This window comes from Vigna unguiculata, chromosome 5 (genome assembly GCF_037176805.1).
Source record: "Vigna unguiculata cultivar grain cowpea cultivar isolate G323 ecotype 2 chromosome 5, ASM3717680v1, whole genome shotgun sequence".
NCBI classification, from domain to species: domain Eukaryota; kingdom Viridiplantae; phylum Streptophyta; class Magnoliopsida; order Fabales; family Fabaceae; genus Vigna; species Vigna unguiculata.
In genome coordinates, this window is record NC_140796.1 from 12,975,744 (window position 1) to 12,992,774 (window position 17,031).

At 30.2% G+C, this 17,031-nt stretch overlaps 1 protein-coding gene across 3 annotated transcripts; it reads right to left on the reverse strand.

Annotated features, from left to right (window-relative positions):
- Window positions 1-4,349: 4,349 nt before the first annotated feature.
- LOC114185334 (transcription factor MYB3R-3-like) lies at window positions 4,350-13,674 on the reverse strand. Of its 3 annotated transcripts, XR_003604781.2 has the most exons (11): window positions 13,505-13,674; window positions 12,883-13,052; window positions 12,628-12,679; window positions 12,340-12,397; window positions 11,013-11,107; window positions 10,833-10,936; window positions 10,462-10,590; window positions 8,753-9,860; window positions 6,889-7,103; window positions 6,621-6,769; window positions 4,350-4,789 (listed from the first exon to the last, which is right to left on the reverse strand). XR_003604781.2 is itself a non-coding variant. In XM_028073002.2 (9 exons), exons 2-8 carry the CDS (start codon window positions 13,029-13,031, stop codon window positions 8,765-8,767), a joined length of 1,683 nt encoding a protein of 560 aa, XP_027928803.1. In that variant the 5' UTR covers window positions 13,032-13,052; window positions 13,505-13,674; the 3' UTR covers window positions 4,350-4,789; window positions 8,753-8,764. The 3 variants fall into 3 exon arrangements, 1 of the variants encoding a protein (XP_027928803.1); XR_003604780.2 differs by having other exon boundaries at window positions 6,621-7,103; XM_028073002.2 differs by lacking the exons at window positions 6,621-6,769; window positions 6,889-7,103.
- Between the last annotated feature and the right edge of the window lie 3,357 nt (window positions 13,675-17,031).

Genomic DNA, 17,031 nt, shown 5'->3' on the forward strand with positions numbered 1-17,031 from the left:
TCGTAAAGCTCTCCTTTTTGTCGGGCTTGATTTTTCATATATGGTTGAACTTTAGGCAAATTGAACTTGAGGCGTTGTAATAAAGCATCACTGTTAGTAACTAGTTTTTGAACTGACACAGAACACTCATATCTTATCACAATTGGTGGGTGGATCTTTGCCATATAATGCCTTGAATTTGAATGGAGACATACCACCAACCAATACCTTGATATAGAGAAGAATTGTATCAGGATTTAGCCCATGGTAGCATTAAATACCAAGTTCTTGGATTTTTTCAAACACAACACCTGCCATACATTTCCAATGTTTCGTTTAAAACTTTTGTCTGTCCATTTGATTATGGATGATATGAAGAACTTATGCCAACATTGTCCCTTAGGCTTAGAAGAGATGCAGCCAAAAAGAACTGATAAAAATCTTCCCTTGATCAGAAACAATTGATCTCGGTATTCCATATAACTTTACGATATTGTTAACAAAAGCATTAACTACAATCTTGTCAAATCTTTTAGTGGAATATGAATTTGGAAATTCTATCAACCACCACCATAATACTAAAGAAGCATGAGAAAGGTGAATTTGTGATGAAATCTATTGAGATATCATCCCAAACATGCTGAGGAATTAGTAGAAGTAATCCAATGGGTACGCTTGTTCCATTATTAGCAAATATGGCATTCAAGCACAAACTTGTGAATTTATTGTTGCATCCCTAGATTCATCAGTAATTCTAGTCATAATCTTTGACACACTTGCAAGATCTTTAAATCTCGAAACTTTTTGTATATTTATGAAAATTTCCTAAACTCAAATGTAAGGGTTTTTAAATCTCGAGAGTTTTTGTATACTTATGAAAATTTCCTGACATCAAATGTAAATAAGAATTTATTTCATATAAAAAATATTTATAAATAACATAATAATTTAATATTTATAATGTTATAATTTTTTATTTTTACATTATTATTAATTCATCATATTATATTTTTAATATTTTTTTCTAATATTATTATTCTTTTACCATAATTCTAATTGATTATATTTTATACTTTATATAAAAAGTTGTTGAAATTAAATGTTAGCTTAATAGTTCAACATAGGAAAAGGGAGACCCAATGGTCCAGAATAATAAGAGGTGATTTTGAAACCTTAATATGTTTTATGCCCCTGACCCTAAAATTAAGGCAGAGAGAAAAAATGAGGGTAGTGAGATATGGCAGACCCAGAAACCTTAATCCTACTAAGTTTTCTTCACGAAAAATAAAATAAATTCATGTTGAATTGTCAAATCATCCCAAACTTACAAGTTTATTCGATTGTATAGAGTTCGTACTTGTTCTATCGAGTTCACTTAAAATCAAGTGTGGTTTTAAATTGATTTGACATCCATGACTAGGAATGTAAACTTGTGTGAGTTAATGGTGAGTTATAAAGTTCGGACACATCATATTAATGACGTGTTCCGTGTCCGACATGTATCAAATACCAACACGCGTACATATTTGTACGATATACATATCAATAAAGTGTTCACTTTCAAAGATATTTTTTTGTCTTTGGTATGACTCTAACACAATGTTAATAACCATAAATTCAATGACTTTCAAAAAAAACCCATAAACTTGTAAATTTTACATAAATTTCTATTATAATTATAAAAATAAGGAAAAAAATTTATGTGATTACTATTTTTTTTACTTTTTTGAATATTAGATAGATTAGATTATTTTTGTATTAGTTGACATTGTGTTAATTAAAAACTTTAAACTAATAATGAAACTCCTTGAGAAGGCATCTACATGTATATATCCTTTTATCAGTTTAGTAAAATCAAAACCCAAAAGTTTGGGTCCATTATTGTTGTTTTGGTGTTTTTAAGTGTTGTTCTAACAATTCTTTTAGGCTATTTTGATCAATTATTTTATGTTTAGAACATGTATTCAGAAACATACATATGATAGTCTGAAACCTACATATGAATTGATATTACAGATGGGACATCAGAAAAACCATTTATCTGAATGTTTAAAATTATCCTTTTGTGATTAATAGTGAAAATTAAGGACTCCCAAATTTCTTTATGACATTGTATTAGAAGCATGATATGCTACATATTCGACATTGCAAAGAAATGTGCAATGTTATTCTGGGACTCATCTTCTAGTGCTTGCATCTTAGTGCATTCTCCTCGCCACTTCAATTTCAATTGCGAAAATCCTATTGTGAATCGTTTCTTGTGTTCGTTTATCAATTAAGCTCGTTTAGATCTGTGTTAAATTTCGTATTTGTGAAGTGTTTTTAAAGTTGTTGACATTACTATTCATACCAAATGAAATGCCGATAAATCAAATGTTAATTATTAGTTACAACAATCAACAATTTGCACCAATATTAGAAGTTAATAATACAAGAGAAAAAGAAAATAGGAAAATTAAAACAAAATAGTAATGTTATATTATGTGATACATATGAAATATTAATTATAATTTTTACTATTTTAAAAGAACCATGTTTTGTTCTAAATATAATAATTAATAAGATCTTCGCCAAACTATTTATATTGTACAATAATAACTAAAAACTTAAATTGCTGTATTTTATCTACTAAAAAATTGGTTGTGCTTTGTCAATACAAAAAGTGTTTAATCGTTATATTGGTGCAAATTGTCGATCGTTGATTCGCTGTAACTAATAATTAACACCGTTGGAAGCCTTGAACGCACAAGTAATCTTTTCTCAAAATAGTTTCTTCCATAACAAAGTAATACTACCTGAATTTGAATCAATTGGTTAAGAGAAAAAAAAAAAAGAGATATCTAGCACACAATTTTTAGTTCATAATTTCTAATTAATTTTTTTACTAAATTTTATATAAAAAAAATTCAAATATTTTACAGAATTATCTATAAATTGTGTTGTGCATGACACACGTCACATAAATTTAGATTTTGATTTAAAAATATCATTTTGTAAAAGAAAATTAGTGTAACTTGGAAGTCTTATTTGTTATTGATTGAAATATTTTTTCATAATAATTAGTTATATTATTACCTCCAAAACATTATTAATTTCTATTTCTCTTGTTTATTGTATTTTAAAAATTATAGTATATAGGATAAACGATCAGCTATATATCCAATACATAACAATAACTAATACCTACAAATATTATTCTTCAAATTTACATATTTCTAATACAATATAAGAAAATATCTATATATTTAAATAATGATTGTTACTTGTTACACACTCTATTAACCAAATATCAAAATCTAAATATATTATTAATTAAGTTTAATAAATTATTCTGATAATTAATGTATGAACTACCAATTTATTCTCACAAAAAAGCATAATTGGCTAAAATGAAAAACAACTTACACTATTTCCTTTGATTTAAGACAAGTTACTCTAAGGATTCTGGAAAATTAAAAATGAAACATATTCACATTTAGATAAAATTTCAAAATAATACTCTGAGGAGCAAACTATTTTAAAGTAAAATAAAATTTGTAATCTCACTTATGTTTATATTTTATATTATGTATAAAATATAACGTAATTCGTACTTATTTACAAATAATTATTTAATTAGAATAAACTTTTCTTTTCTAACTATTTCAGTTATAATTGTCAAGAGGTGGAAATTTTTACTTTTACTATATTTTAAATGTTATACTATCATTAGCCATATAAAAGATAGTAAAGTCTTATACATTTTAAATTGCTTTTATTTATCTTACCATTTATTTAATACTTCCTAAAAAATATTAAAATCAAAACCAATCCAATTTAAGATTATCAAAAATTAAACCAAGCAAAATAAATGATAAATTAAAAGAAAAAACTAAAAATCAATAACTAGAATGACAACATCCAAAAATAGCTAACAATATTCAGATACTTCAAGAAAAGATACAGACATATGTAATATGAACGAGTCATTAACAAATTTATATAAAAGACTTAAACATCATCTCTAACTCGAACCTTAAAAACAATAAATTTATAAATTTTTTATATCTATATATTATTCAGAATAAACTCATACTAAACATCAATTTAAGGTCTAATTACAACATTCTTAGGTAGATACACATTATCGGCTAGTATCTCTATCATTCGGTGCTAGAACTACATAAGTATTTAATCTCATTTACTGCCAAATAGAGTTGGTGTTCTTTCCTATCTATAAGCATTTTGCCACTCCACTGAAAATTCCTTTTGTCCTTATCGTACAGGAGCTTGGTAGTTTGCTGCAACATTTATTTTTCTTTTTCTTTTATCAGACAAACTACGCCAACAAAATAGTTTTTTTTTTTTTTTTCTAAAATACCCAGATTGCATTTCAGGTTGAGCATGTTCTATTTCCATATGCAGCACCTCAGTGATTATCAGAGTAATTTCAATGTAAAGTGTACATCAAACCAGCTGGTGCGATAAAGTAAGGATTACACACTTATTAGTAGCTCGGGCCAGAAATTATTTAGAAAAATGATTGAAGGAATCTAAGAACATTGATGACACTTGAGAAAATTTATTTTTCCTAAGACAACTGTACAAATATGATAAATACAACTAGCTATATGTATCCACAAGTAAATGGAACTTTTCAATTCTTATTCTACACATACCAGACCCCTACTGTTGCTGAATTATGTTGTTGAGGTGTGGACAAGTGCATGTCATTCTGACCTGTGCACTGAATTCTTTATAAAATTGGTAAGCATTTCAAACAATTTAGAAAACAATCAGCCAGTTTCAACACCAAGTCCAATCATGATCCCTGCGTCAATTCAGAGAAAGAGTTATTAGGATTCATAACTACGAGACTGATGATGATTGATTGACCATCAGATAACAAAAACTGCAAGAAAAATACTATCTCCTACCAAAAGAGATAAAGGTAAATAAATAAACCTGTTCAATCGTATTGCTAAAACTATTAGAAGTGAATTTTAAGTCTAACTCAATCCCACAAATCAAAGAAAAAGATATACTAAAATGCGTAAATAAATTCATGTGTGTGGCACAAATCAAAGAAAAAGATATACTAAAATGCGTAAATAAATTCATGTGTGTGCATGCACACAGGCGGGGTGGGCGTATGTGTATTTGTGAACTAAATGAGAGATCTAAGTTAAGATCTCTTAAGCTCTTAAACAATTTAAGGAAAGAGAAAGAAAAATATAATAGAGTTTACCCTAGGATTCTAATATAATAGAGTTTACCCTAGGATTCTAGTTTATGAATAGATGCACTACAAAACAACCATTGTTTAGAAGATAATATAAATTATTCTCATACTATACTACACCTCAAGCTCGAGCATACAAAATTGTACGTTCTAAGCTTAAAACATATAATTGATTTTGACATTCTCTCATTAAACATTTGAAGAGTTCTTTGATTATCACAATATATCCTCATTTTTTTAATTTCAAAAAACCTGAGCTCTTGAGGAAATTGTTTTATCCACATAAGTTCACAAGTGATTGATGTAATTGTCCTATATTCAACTTCAGCACTTGATCGAATATCTTATTTCTTAGTCTTCCAAAGAAATAATATTCCCTCCAATGATAACAGATTATCAAGCAGTAGAACTTCGCCCACTCACAGCATGACAATATCTAGATATTAGATACTTTCTTTATCTTCATATAGTAGACCTTGCCCGAAACTCTTTTTATGGTAGATGAGAATGTGAATGACAACATTCCAGTGATAAATGAGAGAAGCCTGCATAATGACTAAGCACACCAACCGCAAAAGATAGTTTAAGCCAGCACAAATATTTTGTATCTCTTTGGATCTTAGAAAAGCTCACTTTGTTATGCCAATGGTAGCATTATTAATAACTATATCATTAACATACACAATTAGAAATACCCATTTTCTAGGAGATGTATGACAAAAAAAAAAAACTGAATGATTTGCTAACTGCATTTTAGCCCAAAGATGTTACTATAACTAAATTTTCCAACCAAGCAACTGGAGATTGCTTGAAACCTCTGAGAGACTATCTCAATTCACAAACCAACTCAAACTTCCTGGTAGCAAAACCAAGAATTGCTCCACATAGGTGTCTTCATATCACTATGAAGAAAAATATTCTTAATATCCAGTTTGTTGAGGAGGTGAATGGCGAGTGCTGGCATAGAAAAATGGATAATAGTCATTTTTGCTACAGGAGACAATATAACTGTAATCCTAACCATATATCTAAGTAAATCCTAACCATATAATATATTTTTTTGGCCCAACTTTAATGGCGTACACCCATCTACAACCAACTGTCTTCTGCCCAAAGTGGAAGAGGAACTAAGTCCATGTCTGATTATATTCAAGAGTTTGAATTTCAGCAATCATGACTTTTCATCCAGGATAAAAGTGCTTTGGTCACATTTTTAATAATAATAATAATAAAAGATGGAGAAAATAAATGAGACATAGGAAGGAAATAACCAATAATAACTTAGAAAACTGATAAAAAGATGAGGATTCCAAGGTAGAACAAGTGCATTTTCAAAAAGCAATGAGCCAATAGGAATCTTCATTATCATGGATCATGGTATTAGGTGACGATGGTGAAAGAATTGATGAAAAGGACTCACCATGTAATATTGGACGAGTCACTTTTGGCCAACGGTGATGATAGGTTGCAACAATGATTCTAGTGAGTTAGCTTCCAAAGTAGGACACGAACTGGGACAGGTGGGTTGACTGAACCAGTCATGAGGAGCAAGTAACAAGGGTTGAACCACTAGTAAGACATGTTGTACAGAGTCAACTTCTTAATGATTAGGGAAGAAAGACGTCTCTTTAAAAAAGGTGAAACTTGCAAAAATGGTATTTTTTGTTTCAAGAGAATAACAATGGTACCTTTTTGGAGGCGACAATGTTCTAGGAACACAATTTAATGCCTCTTTCAAAGACTTTGTTCAGATTTGGAAACATGCCATGTACAAAACACAACCAAAGACACAAGAAGTAGCACATATAGAGGATCACAACAAAATATAACTTGTCCAACGTCTGCTTGATTTCTCCTTGTGAGTCAGCTAAGAACATCTTTAACTCCTCAACAAGAGATTGACCTTCAATGATGAAAAATGTCATGCCATTTGTTTGTTTGATAGATGCCAATTTATGGGCAGAATCATAAAGTCTTTAAATGTCATTTACAAAGATATTATGTCTTCTTAAAGTATTTACATGTTTTCAATAATCTAAGGGTTCCACATATTGTCACAACAAGGCACAAAGTTGTACAACACTTTATAATATTTCACTGTTGTCTTTTTCCAAGTGATCACAGTGTTAAAAAGTGGATTTTAAGTCTACAAAACCAACTTGTAAGGTGAGGTTTACTTTCACTAATATACTATGCAATTGCCTTATCTTTAGTCGATGTGGAATTTCCAACACACACCCCTCATGCCGAGGTATATACATCTCATTCGTAGGACTAGATGTTAATGGATGGTCCGATAGTGGCCCAATAGCGGGTGGAACTATATGTCCAACAAACACAAATCTTGTTAGGATATGCTTTAAACAATGGCTATGATACCATGTTAAGAAGTGGATTTTATGTCTAACTCAACTACACAAAACCGGCTTATAAGATGAGGTTTGCACCCACTTATATATTATGAAATTGTCTTATCTCTAGTCGATGTGGAACTTTCAACACACAGAAACATAGATGAGAAAACCAAAGCTGAACATATGCAGACAAAAATTAATAATGTTTACCATTAAGTCTTTTTGAAGTGATTGTTGTAGACCTAGATGAGCATGTAGGTCTAGCATATAGATGTTTCATAACCAAAAGTCTAATAAAAAGGGAGAGAAGCACGCTAGGTTTCAAGAGAACCAACACTTGCACAGATCCATAAAGGGTAAGTATGAGGGTTGGAACAAGGATAAAAAAAGCTATTGAAACTAACGGAGGCAACAGGGTAAGTATGAGGGTTGGAACATGGATAAAAAAGCTATTGAAACTAACGGAGGCAACATAATGGTATTTTGGTGACGGGAAGGTAATGCGTGGTCTACATGCACCTAAGTGAGACACAGAAAAGTGGTGCATAACAAAGCATGAGAGAAAACCAGCCTTAAGGAAAGAAAAAGAAAAACATAATAAAGTTTACCCCTAAAATTCTAAGTTCATATGTATAGTACAAAATAGCTTTTGCTCATAAGATAATACAAACTATTCTAAAACAACCAAAGCCTCTCTTCGTATCATTTTGGTTAAAAACATTTTCTAACACATAATGAGCTAATCTAACCATTTTGTGTCTTGCAAAAAGAAGCGAGATTGAAATGAGATCACAATTATAGGTCAAAAGAAGAGATCTGATGCAAAAAAGATTATCACAATCAACTTTGATAACTGAAGGCATAAATAAACAACTTCAAGTAAACAGAATGAGATAATCATATTAAATAACATCTAGTTTGAGCTCATAAAATTTGTCCTCTCATTTGGTGGAGAAATAAGACTTCAACAAATTGTATAAGAAAGACAACTATATGAATCGGATAACAAAAATATCCTTTCTGTTGCAAACTTTCTGACATAAAAAAACTAATGGATTGAGTTTGTTATTCTGGATCAACTTCATCCTACAAGAAAGCTTGGTTATTCACTAGTAGACAGTCATGTATCTGATGCCTTAAGGCTTAAGCAGAAAGATAATATAATACATTTAAAGAACAATAATTAGCAATGACTTACAATTTTTTAGCACTACGTGGCAACCAATTTTTTTTCATGGAGACAATCTTCCGTCATGACATTGCTTCTCTTGTCATCATTCTTCTCTTTGTCAAAAGCAAACTCCAGTTGTTTCTCCACTGACTTAACAATCCCTGTTCGCTTGGATCTTAACCTATATGGGGGAGATGCATTGAATGTCTTATTACTGGGAATGTCAATCACATTGCCATGGCTTGCCGGACTCCTGGAGAAATGCCTAGAACCAGAATCATCATTGGTTCTCTCTGTTTCATTAGAAGAACGTGTATCATTATCTACCTTCAAAACTTTACTGGGACTAGTGAGTGCTTGGAACCCAGTTTTCCTCCTCCTCAATATGGAAGGAGTATTTGGAAAAGTATTGGCAGCCCTTTTCAAAATTGATTCAGGTGTCTCAGTGCATAATTCATCACCCTTTACACGAGGTGGGGTGAAGAAACCAAGAGGTGACAAAGTTGGACTCGAACAAAACTCATTCTGCTGGCAGATATAATTTAAATAAAGAGAATCTATGGGAACTGAACCATGTAACTGTGGTGGCTCATAACACAGAGAACCACAGGTTGGACTTTCTTGCAAAGATGTTCCAATTAACCTCGTAGTGCTCATGTTACCATTGTTTGTACAATGCTCAAAAGTTGAGTTTCCATTGAGTCCAGAATTGTCAGGTCTTGGCCCATAAGTTATTGCCCAATTAGCTTTTGACACTTGTTCTGAGTTGCTACAGCTAAGATCGATGTTGGAAGATCCAGGCTTGCATTCTACACAGTCAGAATCGGCAGATTCATTTGCAGGAACACTTGAAGAATCACCAACTTCTCTAACTGTTACCGAGGACTCAAATTGATTCCTGCCACTGTCATCTAGCTTGCTAATGGCTGTAGTTTCAGATGATGTTTCAACAGCTGCATTTAATTCTTTATTTGAATAAACAAGTATTGATTTACTAGCAGAACGTCTAATTGTATCTTTAACAGTAACTTGTGGACTATTCTTGGGAATTGGTGGAAGTCTTCCTGTAGCTAAATAAAAATCTAACTTTTTCTTTAAAGAACTATTCCAATGATTCTTTATTGCATTATCAGTCCTGCAAAAGAAAAATCACAGGCAAATATTAGCATGCGTCGCAATAAATCAAATGGCATGCCATTCCATCACAAAATTTATCTTCTACCTGGACGTCTAAAATCAACATCGAGTGCCATCCCTCTTACATAACTTATATATTCACTGAAGTATCTTTTGTCATTCTTTTTTGCAGGGATTTACTCTAAATATGTTTTGAAAAAAAAAAATTAACAGCTTAGTCAACTCCTTAAAAGGTGGACAAATCTTCAGAACTTTATGTTCCGGATTAGGTAGCTTTGTTGCATCTATTTTATTTTATTTTTATTCTTTGTTTCTTGTTTGTCTTACATTAGAAAAATATAGGAATATTTCCCAGTAATATTTTCTTATCTTAATGAATTTCTACTTTTATTTTAAAAAGTATAACAATATATCCTTTCAAGATATTAATACTGAAATACATCCAGAATACCACCACCAGAAAAACAAAGCTGCTTTGGACACTAGCCCAGGTGATACTTCACCATTCGAATAACTCAAAGATTACATTCCATGACTTTTTCTATGACCATTGACCTCAATTTCCTTTATAACAACTACCGAATTGAAAGAAAACAGACCTTCCATGAAGGACCTTAGCTATTTCAGCCCATTTGTTCCCATGTATGCGATGAGCATTCATCAGGGCTAATTCCTCCTCCAAAGTCCAGGCATCCTTCTTTATCTCAGGGTTAAGATGATTGTGCCACCTGAAAACAGTTTAAAAGAAAAAACCAGTATAATCTGAGTAGTCCATCTTAAAAGCCAGTCTTTGTATTCATATTGTCAGTCTAAACAAAAGGACATTCACATGAAATTAAGATCTTCAAAAGTTGTAGTATGCAAGAAACAAATCTAAAATTTACATTTAATGATATAGAGGGAAACATTTATTTATCAAAAAAACATTCAAAAGATACAAAAACTTGCACATGATCTTCAGCTAACTTACCGCTCTCGACATTGTTTGCCTATTCGACCAGGTAAAGACTGGGCTATCAAAGACCATTTTGTTGGCCCATATTTTGTCACCAATTCAACAATTTTATCATCCTCCTGTAAACCAAGAGGACTTATTAATTGAATAAAATTGTAGGAAAATTTATAAAGAAGGAAAGGACAAAGTTTCCACCTCTTGTGTCCAAGGTCCTTTAACAAGTTCTGGATTAAGAACTTTTTGCCATCTATGCAAACACTGGACTTCTGATCTATCAGGAAAAAACTCAGCTGCATTCCACATTTTAAATATGTCACCAAAATGAGCATAGTGTTTTCATGAAACCCACATGACCAAATTCCTAGGTTTATATATATGACAATAGTCCATCACAGAACAAAAAATGAATATATTGAAAGATCCAAAAACAAGTTTGAAAGGTTTAGTTGTTTCATTCTAACTTTTTGAGCTCTAAAGAAGTGAAAAACATCGGGAATCCATGTTGCTTGAATTTGTTTCATTTCTTCATATGCATAATCAATCTTTGAGTGTGTTTCATTTCTTCTAACATAACCAAGACAAGAGAAACTTGATATTAGAGCCCTAAGATCTGTTTTATTGGGTATTCTTCCACTTAGAAAGGACCTGAGAAAATCTACAGTGACAATAAATCAGTAATCAACATAGCTCATAACACTGTCAAGCATGATAGACTAAGAACGTTGAAGTAAATAGGCATCTTAGCTAGGAAAAACTTGATATTGGCTTAACAATTACTCTACATGTAACCCACTCAAGAACAGCTTGCACAAATCTCATGAAGGTTGAGCAGCTCCACATTTGACAGAATTGTAACCAAGATGGGAATGAAGAATACATATTCACTATCTTGCTCAGGACCGTAAGAATCTGTATGCTGTTTAAAGAATATAATATATATATATATACATATATTATATATATATATAATATATATATATATATATATATATATATATATGCATGTATGTATGCACTTTGTTATTGTATAACTAGTTTTTAATATGCAATTAGTTAGTAACCGGTATAAGTGCCAAAGAAATATGTATCCCATCCTAATTTTCAAGCCTAACTAAAATTATCCTCAAGAGTTGTGCCTAAGTTGAATAATTATTTTTTTTTCAGCATTCTCTTGCTTCACTCTGCTATAACAATAAAAGCATCAATACTAATAACATAATTTGAATATAAACAAGTTTCATTGTGTAACGTTTCATGTTCCTAACGCCAGCTCAATCTATCCCAACACAGATGATGGATGGACCTGCTTTACATATTGAAAACACTGACACAGAACTTTGCAAAACAATATATTATCACGATTCTAGTTCATGCTAGTTAAATTAGTTTGGAGATCCAAATCCTAACTTTTCATTCATATATATTGGTTACGTTCAAATACTCACTCCAGTACCAATCAGCATGCATTGCAGTTATAACAAGTTATGTCAGAACTCTACCTACAGTAAATATTAACAAATACCTATTTTCTTCCAACTTTTTCCCTTAAAAACTGCCACAGCATTCCTTAATGTTTCATCCTGTATCATGTTAAATAGAATATTAAGAAAAATAATAATAATTATGATGATTAATTTCTATAAGACGAGCAATAATTGAAAAGATAGGCATAACAGTTTTGAACTACACTTGCACAAATAAAACCAACTGAACTGAATTCACTATTTAATCAGCTTGCTAACAACCAAATATTTAACCAAAAAATTGATAATTAAACAAGCACGGCTGTCTCCAATGAGTAAAAACTAACCTCCTGTGCTGTCCAACCACCCTTAGCACGCCTGATAGGACCAGTTGTCCTCCTGTGCCAAAAACATTCATGTAACGAAAGTCAATGCATATAGATCACAGCAAGGATCAAAGTGGAGAAAATTTTCCACAGTATGAAGGGACAGTCACTCCACATAGATATGCAGCAAAGAACACTACCATCAAGGTAGAGCTTAATGATCACAGTTCATGACTGTTACTGCAATGAAAAAGTAAACAACTTAACGGATGTTACCGATGGGAAGGTGATGTGGATGCAGGGCTACATATCCCTGGAGACTTGTGAATTGCACTGCCACTGCCTTCAGATACAGAGGAGCAGGAAGCAGCAGTGGACTGCTTATTCTCCTGGCAACACTCCTCCGATTTCACCACCTCAGCCATATGCTTCAAGAGCTCAAAATCCTAACAAAAAAACCATAGCATACATCCTTAGAAGAAAATTCGTTAAAAAAGAAAAAGCAAAGCACAAATTCTCAGAACAACCCCACCATACGCCAACCGTCAAAACATCCTAAAAACCCAGCTCAAATTGAATTTTTTCTAAACTTTCACAGTGAAACACAAATATAAACAGAACCCAGATCTTAAAATCTATCATCAGATCAAAACCTTCAACACCCCTTCCCAAAAAATATCTCCCATGAAACATGGTAACGCCCCACCCAAACAAAATCTATTCGGAGGAGTCCTTTGTAGCAAAAGAAAACTGAAAGACTTCGATCAAATCAATAGAAGGAAATTAACATCCGAATTTTGCAGAGTAAATAAAAAAAAACGGAAACAGATAAGAAATAACAATAAATCGAGAAAAAAAAAACAAAAAAGAATCGTGACTTTTCCTAACAGTGAAGTACCTATGCTTGCAGAGAAGTGGCGGGAATCGAAGTGAAGCTCATAGAAGAGAGACCACGATGGCTTCTCTCCCTTTCTTTCTCTCTTCTCTGAGCTAAGGTTTCGAAAAATCCTCGAACGTTGAAACAATGGAAATTAAAATTTAGTTTTAAAATATAAAAACGGAGTTTTTATTTATTTATTACTTACTTCGTAAATGTGAGTATGTGTAACGAATATATACATAAGAATAATAATTAAAATTTAGTTTTAAAATATAAAAACTGAATTTATATTTATTTATTACTTACTTTGTGAATGTGAGTATGTGTAAGGAATATATACATAAGAATAATAATAATATGATTATAAATAAATAATAGTATATCATAATAAATGTTTGAGCACCGACGTGAAGTTGCCGTGAACTACCGTTACTTGTGCATAATGTGGTTTCAGAGTTGTCAGTTAACGGCTGGTTTTGAACGTTACTTAGGGAAACAAAAGTTTGAAACTCAAACGGCACTTAAGGCGGCGATAAAGGTCGAACAAGTTTAGAAACCAGATTTGTGTCTTGGTGATTTTGAACCGTAGGATGAGAGGGAGGGGTGGAGATTTGAGGTTTGAGAAGGAAACGTTCTACCTGATCGGAAGGTTAAAACAATGTATTAATTATTAGTAACTAATACAATAATTAATTAGGTTGGGATGACACAGCAACGGCTAAAAGCAAGGGGTTATTATATTAATGTGTCATTTATGCAATACTTTATATAATAATACCTTTTATTTCTATCTTATTTTTAACAAATTGTATTATATTTTGCATACTTTATTCTACATATTTATGTTTAATATGAGAAATAACTTTTATACTAACTAGCGAAAACACAGGCGCTTCCGTGCCTGTGTGTTTGCTTTTTTTTTATTATGTAGCTATATATATAATATTAAGAATAATAAATGACAATTTATGATGAGTATACTACATAGATTGGTTGAATAAGAAAACAGTAAATTACTAATTCGTAAGATTGCATATGAACTAATATTTAATACATTTGATCAAGATTTGAGTTAATGAGCTATATGTGATGGAGTCAATGGTAGTTGTCTATAAATATACAAACTACTTTAGTAGGTGTCTATAAATATACATTCGTTAAAAAACTGAAATATATATTTACTACATACATGATGTAGAAAAAAATTAGTAAATGAAAGTATCATACATTTACATCCTTAACCATTTCTTTAATTGGGAGGCCAAATAAAGATTGATGTCTAAGACCCATATACAGCTGCTACTTAAGATGTAGTTGGAAGATTATACTATGATTGATTCGCAGGACGCTCTTTAATGAATAAAGAACATATCTGAATATTTGGTTATTAAGTAAGTTGTCATCGTTTCCACTGCGATAGAGGAATTTTCCCGGACTTGCCCAGAATATCTTGGTTGATTACTTTTCCACCATAATAAATTGAAAAAGGATAGGAAAAAAAAATGAAACAATAAAAAAACATGAAAAGTGAATAATCATAAATTGGACAATTGGGTATTCAATAAAGATTTAATAGAGATAATCATAAATGAAAAGGAACAATGGAAAATACCTTTTTTGTTTTGTCCAATAAAGATAAATAGCATCAACAAAGTGAGTGTGAAAGCAAAGCCAATAAGCAAGGTAAGACAACTTCATGAAACGAACAGTAATGAAATGATGTTGTTGCAGAGAAAAACAAACGGTAGAATAACAGTTACATGTTAAATTATTTTAAAAAGACGAAAGAATAACCATTAATAAATAAAGATGAAGAGAAGAAGCAAAGACATCCGATTTTATAAAAATCTTGTAAAAGTAACGGTCAATTTTTAAAAATTTAATAAATTATTATATTTAAAGGGTAAAATGGGTATTTTGAAATGTGGACACAAAAAGGGGAATCCCCTTTATATATTGTTATAGATTATAACAATTAAAGACCTATATTGATATGCACTATTTATTACGAGGTTTAATTTGGAGACAATAATTCACTCATTTTCCATGCATGTGACTATTTATGATGAAAAAAAAATTACTTAAACTGGAAGTATTATCATTAAAATATTCACTATTTATTAGTGAAAGTCACCTTTCACAAGCATAAATTAAATATTATAAGTTTTGGGACATTGTAAAATTAGTCATACCATGAAAATTATTTATTAGGAAAGTTTATCAAGAAAAGATGACACGAAATTATATTAGTCAACATTTAAACCATTTAACTTAATTTCTTGTATAAATTTAAATTTATATTTTATTAATCAAAATTAACAAACTAAATTAAAGTTAGATTAATGGAAACATGATGTTACGCATGTGTTCACTTTAATATAATAATAAAACATAATAAAGTTATAATTATAAAAATAAATATAATAATAAAAAATTGTTTTTTTATTTATTTTATACATGATTTTTTAATTATAGATAATTATTTTAATTTTAAAAAATATTAAATTTTAAAGAAAATGATCAAATAAAAAATTACTTAAAAAATAAAATTAGTAAATTAATTATTTTAATTTAAAATACAGGATAAAATTGTAAATGAAATATGAACACCAAAAAAAATTATCTAAACTATAGATAATTAATTTGGTCTTTTAAGGGACTATTTATTTGATTACATCAAAATCTAAGAACTGGCTTATTGATATGTTATTGGGAATTTGAGTTCATGGATGGTAAAACATAAATAAAAGGAGAATTTTACTAAATCAGTCAAGTTTTTCTTGATAAAAATAAGGTTCACAAAATGTTATTATTAGAAATTTTGTATACAAAAAATCTAAGAACCAATCTCTTTTATTTTTGAAATGTGCGACTTAATCTTATAAAAGTCATTTTATGACCATGTTTTTAAGGCAAAGTATATACGATTTTTACTGACTTATAAATTTTTTACTGACAATTAATTTTAAAATAGCATTTTTAATAAAATATTATCTCTCGGTCATTTTATTTTTATCTCTAAAGTTTAAATTTAAGTAGAAGCTAACTAGAACTAATTTAACCATTTTAATGGCTGAATCCATAAAGCTGACATTTTAATAAGACTAGATAAGTTTGATTAATAAATGAATGGATAAATTATATCAGAACATAAATAAAATAAAAATATATAAATTATGTTGAAAATAAAAAATAGAGTCAACCATACTAAATATACTGTGCTGATAAAAGAAAATACTAAATATAGTTTGATTAATAAATGAATGGATAAATTATATCAGAACATAAATAAAATAAAAATATATAAATTATGTTGAAAATAAAAAATAGAGTCAACCATACTAAATATACTGTGCTGATAAAAGAAAATACTAAATATGATGTGTTATTGACACTTGTATCTAAAATATCAAAAATTAAAATATTGAAATTGAAACCTTTTTGACTAAAATTAGGTATCCTACAATTTACTAAATTTTACGATTAATTCCTAAAATCACTTATTAAAGTAATAGAGTATACAAATTTGTGAATTTATCTATAAA